The sequence below is a fragment of the Nicotiana attenuata genome, unplaced genomic scaffold (genome assembly GCF_001879085.1).
Source record: "Nicotiana attenuata strain UT unplaced genomic scaffold, NIATTr2, whole genome shotgun sequence".
NCBI classification, from domain to species: domain Eukaryota; kingdom Viridiplantae; phylum Streptophyta; class Magnoliopsida; order Solanales; family Solanaceae; genus Nicotiana; species Nicotiana attenuata.
Window position 1 is genome coordinate 10,506 of NW_017670784.1, and position 12,885 is coordinate 23,390.

The 12,885-nt window shown below is 39.0% G+C and overlaps 1 protein-coding gene across 1 annotated transcript; it reads left to right on the forward strand.

The window, feature by feature from the left end:
- Positions 1-8,879: 8,879 nt before the first annotated feature.
- LOC109243299 lies at positions 8,880-9,563 on the forward strand. The gene has a single exon (XM_019410209.1). The coding sequence runs from the start codon at positions 8,880-8,882 to the stop codon at positions 9,561-9,563; it is 684 nt and encodes a 227-aa protein (XP_019265754.1).
- The last annotated feature ends 3,322 nt before the right edge of the window (positions 9,564-12,885 follow it).

Here is a 12,885-nt window from a genome sequence, read left to right on the forward strand (position 1 = left end):
GGGAACCTACCAACACCATACGTACATATGCCTCAGGCCGAAACTGACGCAAGTCTGACTATGCAATCTGAATGCCGCTGATGGACTCCTCCACTTGGCGCGAATCCATAGAAAACAACGTCTGATGATCCGCAGAGCTAAACTTCACAACTCGCATGACACAAATCACAAGGTACTCCAATACCGCCAACTATCCTCCATCAACACCTACCACGCTTCCACTGCGCCTCCATATACAAAACTGAATAGTCTCTCAATACCTCTATATCTCCAGTATGGACAACACGTTGAGAAAATGTGTGAGCATCCCTGACTCCCTCGTAGCCTGTCTGTCGCATCACGAACTACTGGCACATAGCGGACACCGAGAGCGTAATATTACATACCAGTGGATGTAAAGGAACATAAGTTATATGCTTCGGGCTGAATTAATATCGCACGATAAGGAATGAATAGATGTGAAGTTTTTCCTAACTCTGTAGCCTCTATGGATAATTACAGACATCTCCGTACCGATCCCTCAGACTCTACTAAGTTTGTCTGTAAATTGTGAGACCTATGTAACCTAGAGCTCTGAATCCAACTTGTCACGACCCGGATTTCCCACCCTCGGGGGTCGTGATGGCGCCTACTCGTAAAAGCAAGGCAAGCCAACCAATTGAACTAATTACCTTGTTTCCATTTTTTTTTTGTCCGATAACAATTTAGAACCAACATTTAAATAACAACAGAATTTAATAAGCGGAAGACTGAATTGCAAAGTTTTGATAATACTACCAATACCGATCCATAGCAAAACTACCCAAGACTGGTGTCAAAATTTCACAGACCGTCTAGGAGTACTACAAATAAAGGTCTAAAGAAATAATACAGTACTGCCTCTGGAAATACATGAAAGAAACAGGAATACTAAATGGAAGGAGACGCCAAGGCCTGCGGACGCCTGCAGGACTACCTCGGGTCGCCTGATGATCAAGAAGCAACAATCTCACTACGGTCCGTAAGCTAAAGCACCGGTATCTGCACAAAAGAGTGCAGAGTGTAGTATCAGCACAACTGACCCCATGTGCCGGTAAGTGCCTAGCCTAACCTCGGCGAAGAAGTGACGAGACTAGGACCGGACTACCGAATAAACCTGTGCAGTTAAATATATATATATATATATATATATATANCAATTTGAAATTCGCAGCAGAAGGAATAAGGAAACAGTAACAATTCAATATCCACTTTTATCCTTTATTGTTGCGGCGCGCAACCCGATTCAAATAATATTGTTGCGGTGTGCAACCCGATCCATATAATATTGTTGCGGCGTGCAACCCGATCCATATAATATTGTTGCGCCGTGCAACCCAATCCATACAATATTGTTGCGGCGTGCAACCCGATCCATATAATATTGTTGCGGCGTGCAACCCGATCCATATAATATTATTGCGGCGTACAACCCTATCCATATAATTTTGTTGCGAGTTGCAACGCGATCTATATAATATTATTACGGCGTGCAACCCGATCCATATAATATTATTACGGCGTGCAACCCAATCCATATAATATTGTTGCGGCGTGCAACCTGATCCCAATATACAATTCAACACCAATCACAAAGAATTCCGACAAGGGAGCAATAAGTAAACAATAATATCCCGGCAAGGGAACCGACAGTAAGAAGTAAATATGTCCCGGCAAGGGAATCAACTATAACCAAACGTGTCCCAACATTTATCTTCACAAAAGAGACCTCAACTAGAACCAATACTCAACCATAAGTAATTTCCACGAGAATAATCATAATTCTTCCCCAACACAAAGAATCAACAACTTAGGCATTCGTAGTACTTATTAAGAACACAACGATTTCAATTTAAAACTCACGGGCATGCTTGACACCAACGTATAGATACTCGTCACCATGCCTATACGTCGTACTCATCAAATAACACATAGCAAATAGGACTCGACTCCCAATCCCTCAAGCTAAGGTTAGACCAAACACTTACCTCAATGCCACGAACACAATTCAAGCCTCAACTACCGCTTTACCTCTTGATTCCACCACCAACTCGCTCGTATCTAGCCACAAGTTACTTAATTACATCAATGAATGCTAAATGAATAAATTCTAATGCATAGAAATAAGTTTTTCTAAAGTTTTCCTCAAAAAGTCAAAAATCGACCCCGGGCCCGCTTAGTCCAAACCCGAAATTCGGATCAAAACTCGATTACCCATTCACCCTCGAGCCCGGATATATAATTGGTTTTGAAAAATCGCCTCTTATGCTTTTGGGGTTTTGAAAAACGAAAAATAACTGAAAATACCGTTTAAATATACCATCTTAGACCCTCTGTGCGGACCGCACAAAATCGAGTGCGGCCGCGGAGCTCACAATGTTGACTGCAGTTATATACTTTAGTATTTTGGCCATAACTTTTTTTACAGATGTCCAAATTATAATTTCTTTACCTTTCTGGAAACTAGATACGAAGGCCTACAATTTACATGTTTGGTTCATCTCAAAATTCCTTGTAGATCAAAAGATATAGGCTTCCGAAGTCAGACCAGTGAACCTGCGGATTCTTCCTCACCGCGAACCGCACAAAATCGAGTGCGGCTGCAAAGCCTCCACTGCGGACCGCACAAAATCCTTTGCGGCCGCAAAGGCCCCTCCGCGCAGCACAAAATCATTGCTGACTGCACTGGCGGGTTCAGAGATCTGCAACTTCTCTGAACCTACAACAGCTATATTTTTTTAAGCCTAAAACATCTCGGAACCTACCCGAAACTCACCCGAGCCCTCAGGACTTCAAACCAAATATGCATACTAACTCAAAAACATCATATGGACCTACTCGTGCTCACATCATCAAAATAACATGTAAAACCATGAATTAAACCTCAAAACTCATCATTTTCATCAAGAACACTTAAAGTTCATAACTCTTCAACCGGAAGTCCAAGTCACGTCAAATAAACTCATTTTTTACCAAATTTCACGGTTATCGTTTAAATACTATAACATGTTTGTACCGGGCTCCGGAACCAAAATATGGGCCCGATACCCATGGTTTCAAACATTATTCTTTTCTTCATTTCATAGATAATTCAGCAAAATAATTTCTTTCAAAAATTAATTTCTAAGGCTTGGGACCTCAGAATTCATTTCCGGGCATACGCCCAAGTCTCATATTTTACTGCGGACCTCCCGGGATCGTTGGAACACGGATCCGGGTCTGTTTGCTAAAAATATTGAACAAAGTCAACCATAATCAAATTTTAACTCTAGAAATTTCTCTTCCTCATATTTTCACATAGAAGGCTTTTCGGATATAGGTCCGGACCATGCACGCAATTCGAGGTGAGGTAAAAAGGAGGTTTTTTGGCCTCGGAACACTGAATTTGTTTCTAAAACAAGTGATGACCTTTTGGGTCATCACAGACAAAATAATTAAAAGAGAAAAATAATAAATTGCACAAGACAAGATAAGAAAAGTTTTACATGGTTCGGCAATTATTTCATACTCCCCGTCTACACAGAGAATAACTTTATATTAATTAAAAGAAGAGAAGAAGTTGTGATGGGTGATCTGTAAACGAAAAGGCAGGGACCCTTTAATAAGCGTCTGAATACCATGTTGAGGTAATCACTTATGTTATAGGAAAGGAATTCGAAGATGAATTCTTCTGCCTAACAATCTACTTGTTATTACCTTTTATCATTTGCAGACAAACATATAACTTTGCTTCGTTTATTCTTTGTCTTTTTCAATTTCTTTTTTAACTTTTTCTTTCTTTATTTTACATGTGCGGGATTTTCTTTCCCATCAAGAAAAATGGTTCTTTCTTTGCTACAATTGTTTTCTCCTACCAACAAATTTAAATTACAATTTCCGTCTCGTTATCTGTTAGATCAGTTTGAAACTTGAACTGAAAGTAACATAATAGCATGAGCTTCCAAGGAAATTTACAGGAGCTGGTCCCCACACATATATATGCCCTAGTTCCAATTTCTCTTTCTTTGTTATCCTTTCCGCCTTTGAGAAACTGACTCTCTTTTATTTTTCATAAATTCAATCTTCACACAAACCTAATTCAATATGCTTGAGGTTTGGCAATTTTTTTTAACTTCATTCCTTTTTCACTCATATGCCCAAGCCTTCGGTGCCACAATGTTGTGTCACAATCATGGTCACCTGCTACTATTGTATCTCTCGGTGTAGCTGTTACATACAGATACATTGTTCCTTTCTAGGATCCTCGTACCAGAACTAAATATTCTTTGGTTATATTCCATGACCCATTATCGAATATTGTTGTGTATCCTACACTGTCAATTTGACCCATGGATATTAGATTTTTCTTGATGCCAGGATCTTGTCAAATATTTTATAATTTTATCGTCCCTTGTAAAGTCTTTATATGGACTTTACCTTTTCCGACAATATCTAAAGGTTCGTCATATGCTAGATAAACCTTTCCGAATTTTCCAGCAACATAGTATGCAATAATTCTTTGTATGGGTAGAGTAAAAAGATGAACCTAAGCCCAGAACCTATTATTCGACCGGACTGTCTGCACAACAAATTAGAGCATCACCAACTTGTTCAGCAATTACATTTGCTGAATTATCATCCTTGTATTAAACGTTTTTTTTTTCTTCGTTGGTTTTCTACAATGATTAATGTAGTGACTTTCTTTATCGCAATTCCAAGATGTAATGTCTTTCTGATTCTTAGATTTCCCTTCTCTCCTTGAGTTTGATCTGCCATGTTCATGATTTTGTCCTCTTTGGCTGCTTCTCCCCCTACTTTCAGTATTCAAAGCAAATTATAAGGAATCACTTGATTCTTTTTGGCGAATATCTTCGCTTAGAATCATGTCTCTGATATCGTCCAATTTGACTTTGGTATCTCCTTAGGAACTACTAATTGCAGTTACTGTTGCAGACCAAGTCTCCAGTAGAGATGATAGTTGAATCAGCGCCTTGAATTTGTCATCAAATGATATGTTTACAAAACTAACTGAGTTAATATTGCATTAAACTCATTGATATGTTCCATAACAGATCCACCTTCTATCATCTTAGGTTGAACAATCAGCGCATTAAATAGACTATATTTGAAGCGGATGACTTCTCTTACATATTTGATAACGTTTTCGTCAGACATGCAATGCTCTTCTCGTTAATAATGTTGAACGCCACATTTTGTGTCAGCGTCAAACGAATCACATCAAGATCTTGGCGATCTAATAGATCCCAATCCGCTTTGGCCGTATTCTCCGGTTTTACCCTGTCAGAGGTAACTGTAGTTGTTTCTGGTACAGATAATTTTCTATTTACATTTTTCAAAATCCAGAATCTTTACCATTGAACTTGTCAATCTTAATCTTCTCTTCTTTCGGGTTATTTCTTTACAATTTTTTTATGTGAATAGTGCCTGTGAATAGTAACTGTGAAAACTACTCTGAGTAGGAAAAATATCTCAACCGTACAAGGTAGACAACGCTCACTATTGGTGAATAATACTATCACTATTAATGAATAGTACTTCACTATTGTGAATAGTATTAGTATTGATGAGCAATAGTGTTGCGCTATTCTTATAAACAGTAATACTACACTAATATTGTACCTTTTTACCATAATTACACTATTTATGCTCTAATACCAGTTGTTGAGAAGCATATCAGTCTATTAGAAGAGAAAAAATAATTAATAGAGAAAAATAATAAATTGCACAAAACAAGACAACACAAGATTTACGTGGTTGGACAATTTTTGCCGACTTAATGGCTACAACAAGAACAACTTTTTATTAAAGAAAATAAGAGAAGAAGTTGTGATGGGTGATCTGCAAATGAAAAGGCGGAGACCCTTTAATAGACATTTGAATGCCATGCTGAGGTAATCACTTATGTCATAGGAAAGGAATTCGAAGATAAATTCTTCCGCCTGACAGCTAATCTACTTCTTACTATCTTTTCTCCTATGCAGACAAACAGATAACTTTGTTTTTTCTTGTCGTCTGTTTTTTTACTTCTTTTGTCTTCCTTTTTTGACTTTGTCTTTCTTTCTTTTACATGCAGGGTTTTCTTTGTTGGGATCGAAATAAAATGGTATCATGAGAAAGCTAACAAAGAGAACTTTAATGATAGTAAATATGGCACAAGACAAACATATCAAAAGAGACTATCATTTAAAGTGGTTTGATCAAGTGACCTATATCAATCTATTAATATATTTAAAAAAAATTATTGAGAGAATAAATTCTCCCACTAAATATAGTTTTCTGAAAAACTACATTGTGGATATGTAAGTGAGCAGATACATAACTCTAGAACCAAAGATCCCAATGGCTATTTCTTCCCAGTTCACTGAGGAACACGTGCCACCGCATGGAGGCCCCTGACGGAGGCCAAGCGGCGCGTCTGGCCTACCTCTGTTTTTGTGGGTGCTGTAGATGAGAACATGCCTCTTAATGGCTATGTTCAAAAAATTGAGTGGGAGAATGTCCCCAAATACTTTAAGCACTGCAGAAAGATAGGATACTCTCTGGTTGACTGCTGGATTGTCGAGAAAATGAGACGAGATGAGAATGAAAAAAAGAAGGAAGAAGTAGGGGAGGCAGGTAAGGAGAAACAAAGGGATGTAGGCAATGTTAGACAAGAACAAAATACTGGTGCTGGCATTATAGAGGGGAATTGGCAGGTTCCTAATACAAAAAGAAACAGTCCAAAGCTATTAAGGAGAGACAAATTGGGAATGGAAACGACAACGACCAAATGAAGGTAATAGCAATTAATGGTGAGCAAGTCAGCAATGTACCCAAATCCGATATTGAAGCTCCAATGGAACAACCTAACAATGCCTATGATCATAAAAGGAAAGAAGACAAAAAAAAGAAGAAGAAGGTGATGCCCAAAAAGAAAAGCTCGGTTACATTCAAACCTGTGGTGAAAAAGAAGAAGAAAGACACGATTAAAAATGCTTTGGGAGGTAATCTGATTGACACAAATTCTGCCATAGAAGAAAGCCTAAAGGAGTTGGGGGTTGCGGAAAAGAACAGCCTAAAAACATAACAAATAATCAAAGAGAGACCCACAATGCCGGCCCGGACAGTACAGAGAATGTTGATGAAAGCTGCCCGATACAGGATAAGGATGCCAATAACAACAGGGAGGATGATGGACAAAAACTCGATCCTGATAAGAGTGCAAACAACCCAATGACACAATGCCAGGACTCGGGGAGTGTAAACATGAGGGAAACAAGCAGAAATCAAGAAAAATCTACTACAAAATCAGAGTCCTTACCCTCAGAAATCAAGAAACATCCTGGAATACAAGTAGTGGTAGACTTTGGTGGATACAACATCGAATAAAAGAGACTACAAGACCAGTGCAACATGATCGAGGAAGAAACTGAGAATGCCAATATGTCTAGCTCAGACAACAGTTACGAAACTCTCAATAAACAACCTGAAGACCCGGCTGAAACTCACCTCAAAGAACTGACCAACAGGCAGGGTATCTCCCATGTTAAAAGAGGCAGAAGCAGGAACAGAAAATCTGGAAAGAACAAAGACAAGATACATCGTTCCTCCAGGGGAAGGAGTCAAAGCTGATTCACCCCCACTTATTTCCATGATCAGTGCAATAATATGGAATATAAGGGGGGTGAGGACTAAAAAGGCCTTACCAAGATTGAAAAAGCTCTGTCACATCAATAACATTGACTTCGTCGCCATCATGGAACCTTTCATTGACAAGAAGAAGATTGAAGGTTACATGAGACATTTGGGATTTCAACATTGCCAAGCTAACATAAATGGACAGATTTGGTGTTTCTGGAAACAGGACTATAATACTGTTATCATTGCTAATGAAGAACAACAACTCACTATGAAGCTCTCTCATAGTGGTCAAGACAAGGAACTCAACATCACAAGTGTATGCCAAATGTACTGCTAGGGAAAGAAAGGATCTTTGGACCATTCTTGAAGACACTCACTCAAGCATCAATGGCCCATGGTGCGTGGGGGGCGATTTCAATGTTATCATGGATCCGGAGGAGAAATTGGGGGGTACCCCCTATAGAATGTCTAAAAGCTTTGATTTCACTAATTGTATGGATCACTGTGAGGTTGTAGACATTGGTTTCATTGGGCCTAAATACACTTGGTGCAATAACTGGAGACCAAGTAAAAGAGTTTGGAAGAGGCTTGATAGGATCTTCATCAACGACACCTAGGCTCACCTATTCCAGAACTACACAGTCAAACATCTCAACAGGCCGGGTTCAGACCATAGACCCCTTTTATTCAAAAGCAAACTCAACCAATCAACGGCAATAAGCTATTTCAGATTCCTTAACTTGTGGACTAAGCAGCCAGATTTCCAAGACTTGGTTAAAAAAGTTTGGGACACTCCTATCCAAGGTAATCCTATGTGGACTCTACACCAGAAGATGAAAATTCATAGCAACAAACTTTCAAAATGGTCCAGAGAAAGCATTGGTAATGTCTATGATATGGTGAACAAATGGGAAAAAGAAGTGAAAACCTTAGAAGAGCTGGATCAATTGCGTAACACAGAGTCGAGCAGAGAAAACCTCAATAAAGGCCAAGCAGAGTACATCAAATGGCAAGCTATGCAAGAGTCCTTACTCAAACAGAAAGCCCAGATTCAATGGTTTGAAGAAGGCGATTGCAATACTAGATACTTTCACAGTGTTATTAGAGAAAGAAGATGAAAGACTCAGATCCACAGAATCAAGAATCAAAGAGGGAAGTGGGTTAGAAGTGAACAAAGAATTACGAAAGCTGCTATTAACCACTATGAAAAGCTCTTCAATCTCCCTAAAAAGGACCGCAACATGGATATCATAGATTGTATTCCCAAAATTGTTACTGAAGAAGACAATGACTACTTGACCATGATGCCCACAGAAGAGGAAATAAAGGAGGCTATATTAAACATATCCAGTGATAGTGCTGCTGGTCCGGATGGTTTCAACGGAGCCTTCTATCAGAGTTGTTGGCATATTATTAAAGAGGACATTACTCGATTTGTTCAGGATTTCTTCAAAGGAGCCCAGCTCACGAAGTATTTCTCTCATACCTGTCTGGTCCTTATCCCCAATATCGATGCTCCGGAGACATTCTCAAACCTAAGACCTATTAGTCTTAGCAACGTCTCTAGCAAAATCATATCCAAAATCCTTTCCAGAAGATTGAACCCGCTCCTGCCTAAGTTGATCTCTAACAATCAAAGCGGTTTTGTCAAGGATAGATTGATCATGAAAAATGTCCTCCTGGCTCAGGAAATCATCCAGGGCATCAACAACTCCAATAAAGGTGGGAATATTGTTATGAAACTGGACATGGAAAAAGCTTACGATAGGATGTCCTGGGAGTTCATTAATGCAGTGATGAGGAAGTTTGGTTTCTCAGAGAAATGGATCAACATGACTCAAAGGATACTATCCAACGTTTGGTATTCCATCCTTTTAAATGGCACCAGGAATGGTTTCTTTACTTCTTCCCAAGGGTTGAAATAGGGGGACCCTCTATCTCCGTCATTATTCATATTGGGATCGGAAGTGCTGACTAGAATGCTCAACAAGCTCCATGAGAATGAAAATTTCACTCCATTCACTATGCCAACTAAAGGGCCTAAAATTAATCACCTTGCTTATGCAGACGACATTATCATCTTCTCAACTAGAAACAACAAGACAATCAGAGTGATTATGAAACAGATTCACAAATATGAAAGGGCATCGGGCCAGAAGCTCAATGCAAACAAAAGCTTCTTCATAGCTGTTCCAAATATCAAAGCCAGGAGAATCAACAGAATCAGAGAAGTCACTACGTTCATGGATAAACCGTTTCCTATCAACTATCTAGGGTGCCCTATCTACATTGGAAGGAAGAAGATTTGTTACGTTGAAGAGATGGTCTCTAAAATTGTTAAAAGAATCAGTGGTTGGCAAGGAAGATTGCTATCATACGGAGGTAAAGTGGTCATTATCAAGAATGTGTTACAATCCCTCCCCTTATACAACCTCTCAGCCATGAACCCTCCAAAAGCTACGCTCAAGCTGATTGAAAAGCACTTTGCAAGATTCCTTTGGGGTTCCATTGGTGACAAAAATAAATTTCATTGGAGCTCTTGGAAAAACCTTTGTGTACCTAAGGAGGAGGATGGAATCGGAATTAGAAGAATGGAAGACATCAATGAAATGTGCAATATTAAGAGATGGTGGAGGTTCAAAACCTGCCCCTCATTATGGGCAGACTACTTAAGAGCTAAATATTGTAGTAGGTCCCATCCTGTTAAAAAGGCTATCAGTCCTGGCAACTCCCACTCCTGGAAAGCTCTTCTTCATGGGAGAGACATTGCTAAAAAGAATATCATTTGAAAGATTAACACAGGCAACTGCAGTTTCTGGTGGGACAATTGAACAGGTAAAGGACCACTTGCTAAAGTGGTCAATGATACTAACATTTCTGGTAAGCTTTCTGTTTCTCATTTTTCAGGAACGAGAAGTGGAACACGAACAAATTGGAGCAACTCATGCCCATCCATATAGTTCAACATATCAACACCATCCCTAGAGGGAAGCTGAACAATAATGACCAGGACATTTGGAACCTCACTGAGAATGGGCACTACTCTAATGCACCAACCTGGCACATTGTTAGAATTATCAACCAGAGAAATCTTCTTCTGAGCAAAGTATGGCATGATTGTATACCCTTCAAAATGTCCTTCCTAGTTTGGAGAATGATACAAAAAAAAGCTCACCTTTGATGACACCATTAGGAAATTTGGCAATCAACAGGCGTCGAGATGCAATTGTTGTAGAGACCCACAATCAGAAAGTTTGTTTCATGTTTTCATTGATAGTGAGGCTGCGAGAAATTTATGGGCATTCTTTGGAAATCCTCTGGGAGTTCGGCATCAAAATACTTCCATTAGTAGTGTCCTTACTCAATGGTGGCAGAGGAAACCAAAGAATATGGTCCATAAAATGATCCTTCGCATTATCCCTATCACTATCTCCTGGGAGCTATGGAGAAACTATACATCTTGCAAGTTTGGAGAAAGTAAGGAATTTGTGCTGTACAAAATGAAGTCTCAAATCATTTGGAATATTAATGCTGCAATCAACAAGAAATACCCCACTATCAAGACCCATTATCAATGGCACAAAAATTGTGAGATGATTGAACATCTTAAACCTGTCCCTATTTGGAAGAGGTTGATATGGGAGATGCCTCCCCGGGGGTACCTAAAGCTGAATACTGATGGAAGTCTTAACAAACAAAATGGGAAAGCAGGGATTGGAGGGATTCTCAGAGATGAAGAGGGAGGCTTTGTCATGGCCTTTTCGATGCCTATCATCTGTAATAGCATCAGTGAAGCAGAATTGAAAGCCATCAAGTATGGGTGTGAATGGTGCAAAAACAAAGGAATATTGAACTTCATTGTGGAAACTGACTCGAGGATGATCTATGACATACTACAGGCCAAAAATCTAAGCAACAACAAGCTGAAACAAGAGGCCGAGAAATTAATGGAGATTCTGGACACCTGCAGGGCACCTGTTACCCATTGCCTTCGCAAAGCAAATCAAGTGGCAGATTGGTTCGCTAAAGAGGCCACCAGAGCTAACGAAGGTATCACTCATACGGATTTTAGACAGGTACCAAAAGCGGCCAAGGGCCCTTTCTTCATGGATATGTGGCAGGTTCCTTCTTTTGGAATTAGATATGAAAAATCCAATTTTTTTGTAAGTTAACTCTGTGTATAGTGAGAGAAAATGGTCTAATATGTATTTTTTCCCATAGACTCTTCCTCTCCTTAGGTAGAAAGGTAGCTCCGAGGTAAGGTTTATGTCCCCCTCAGTGTAACCTTTTTTGTCTATATAATAGACATGGTAGGGGTCCAGCCAAACCCCCCCCCCCCCCAACACCACGGGGGATGAAAACCTGGGTGATTGGTTTATTTAAAAAAAAAACATTGTGGATATGTTGTTGTAGTGAGAAGCATAGATCCTCAATTTATAGATGTCAAAGACTTCTCCAAGAAAAGGATAGCGCATATGAAGGAGATTTATTCCTTTTAGGATTCTTTTTTCCTTTCTTCAAGACATCTTCAAGAAAGAGAGTACTAATAGAATAAAATTCAGGGCAAAACTCTGACATTCTTTCCCGTCAAGAAAATCGGTTCTTTCTTTACTGCAGCTTTACTCCGATCAGCAAACTTAAATTACATTTTCCTTCTCGTTATCCGTTAGATCAGTCTGAAATTTGACCTGAGTGTTTCTAAGGTTATGATATTTGATTTGAAACGGTTGTAGCTTCAAATTCCAAGCAGTAAATAGTAGCTGCATTTTGGGTGATTTCTCTATTTTTTTAGTTGATTTATTGTTGTTCTTGTTCGTATTGTTTCTTCTTGTTTGACATTGATATTGTTGTTATTTTGGATAATTATTGTATCTCTTTTGTTGGTTTAGTGAATCTTTCGTCCTATAGCTTTAATCTTCACATTTAAAAAGTATTATCGCATAAATTTTGGCTTGACTTGCCATACTTTTATTGCTGGTTGTTATAGTTGCTGTCCGAACATATTTTGTGCTTGTGTTTAGGTCTCCTCTTGGTTCGAATAGATTGATAAAGATTTAGACGGAATATCGTTCTGTGCGCTGCTACCTTTATCGTGCATTAATGTTTAATGCTTATTTTCACGAACACATGTGTCATTATTCATTAAGATATCAATATATTCGTGTAATTTACTTGTAATATGATTGATTCAGGACAAAAGTAAAATAATAGAAGATGAAATGGAGGAGCAAAATAAAGCAGCCAGAA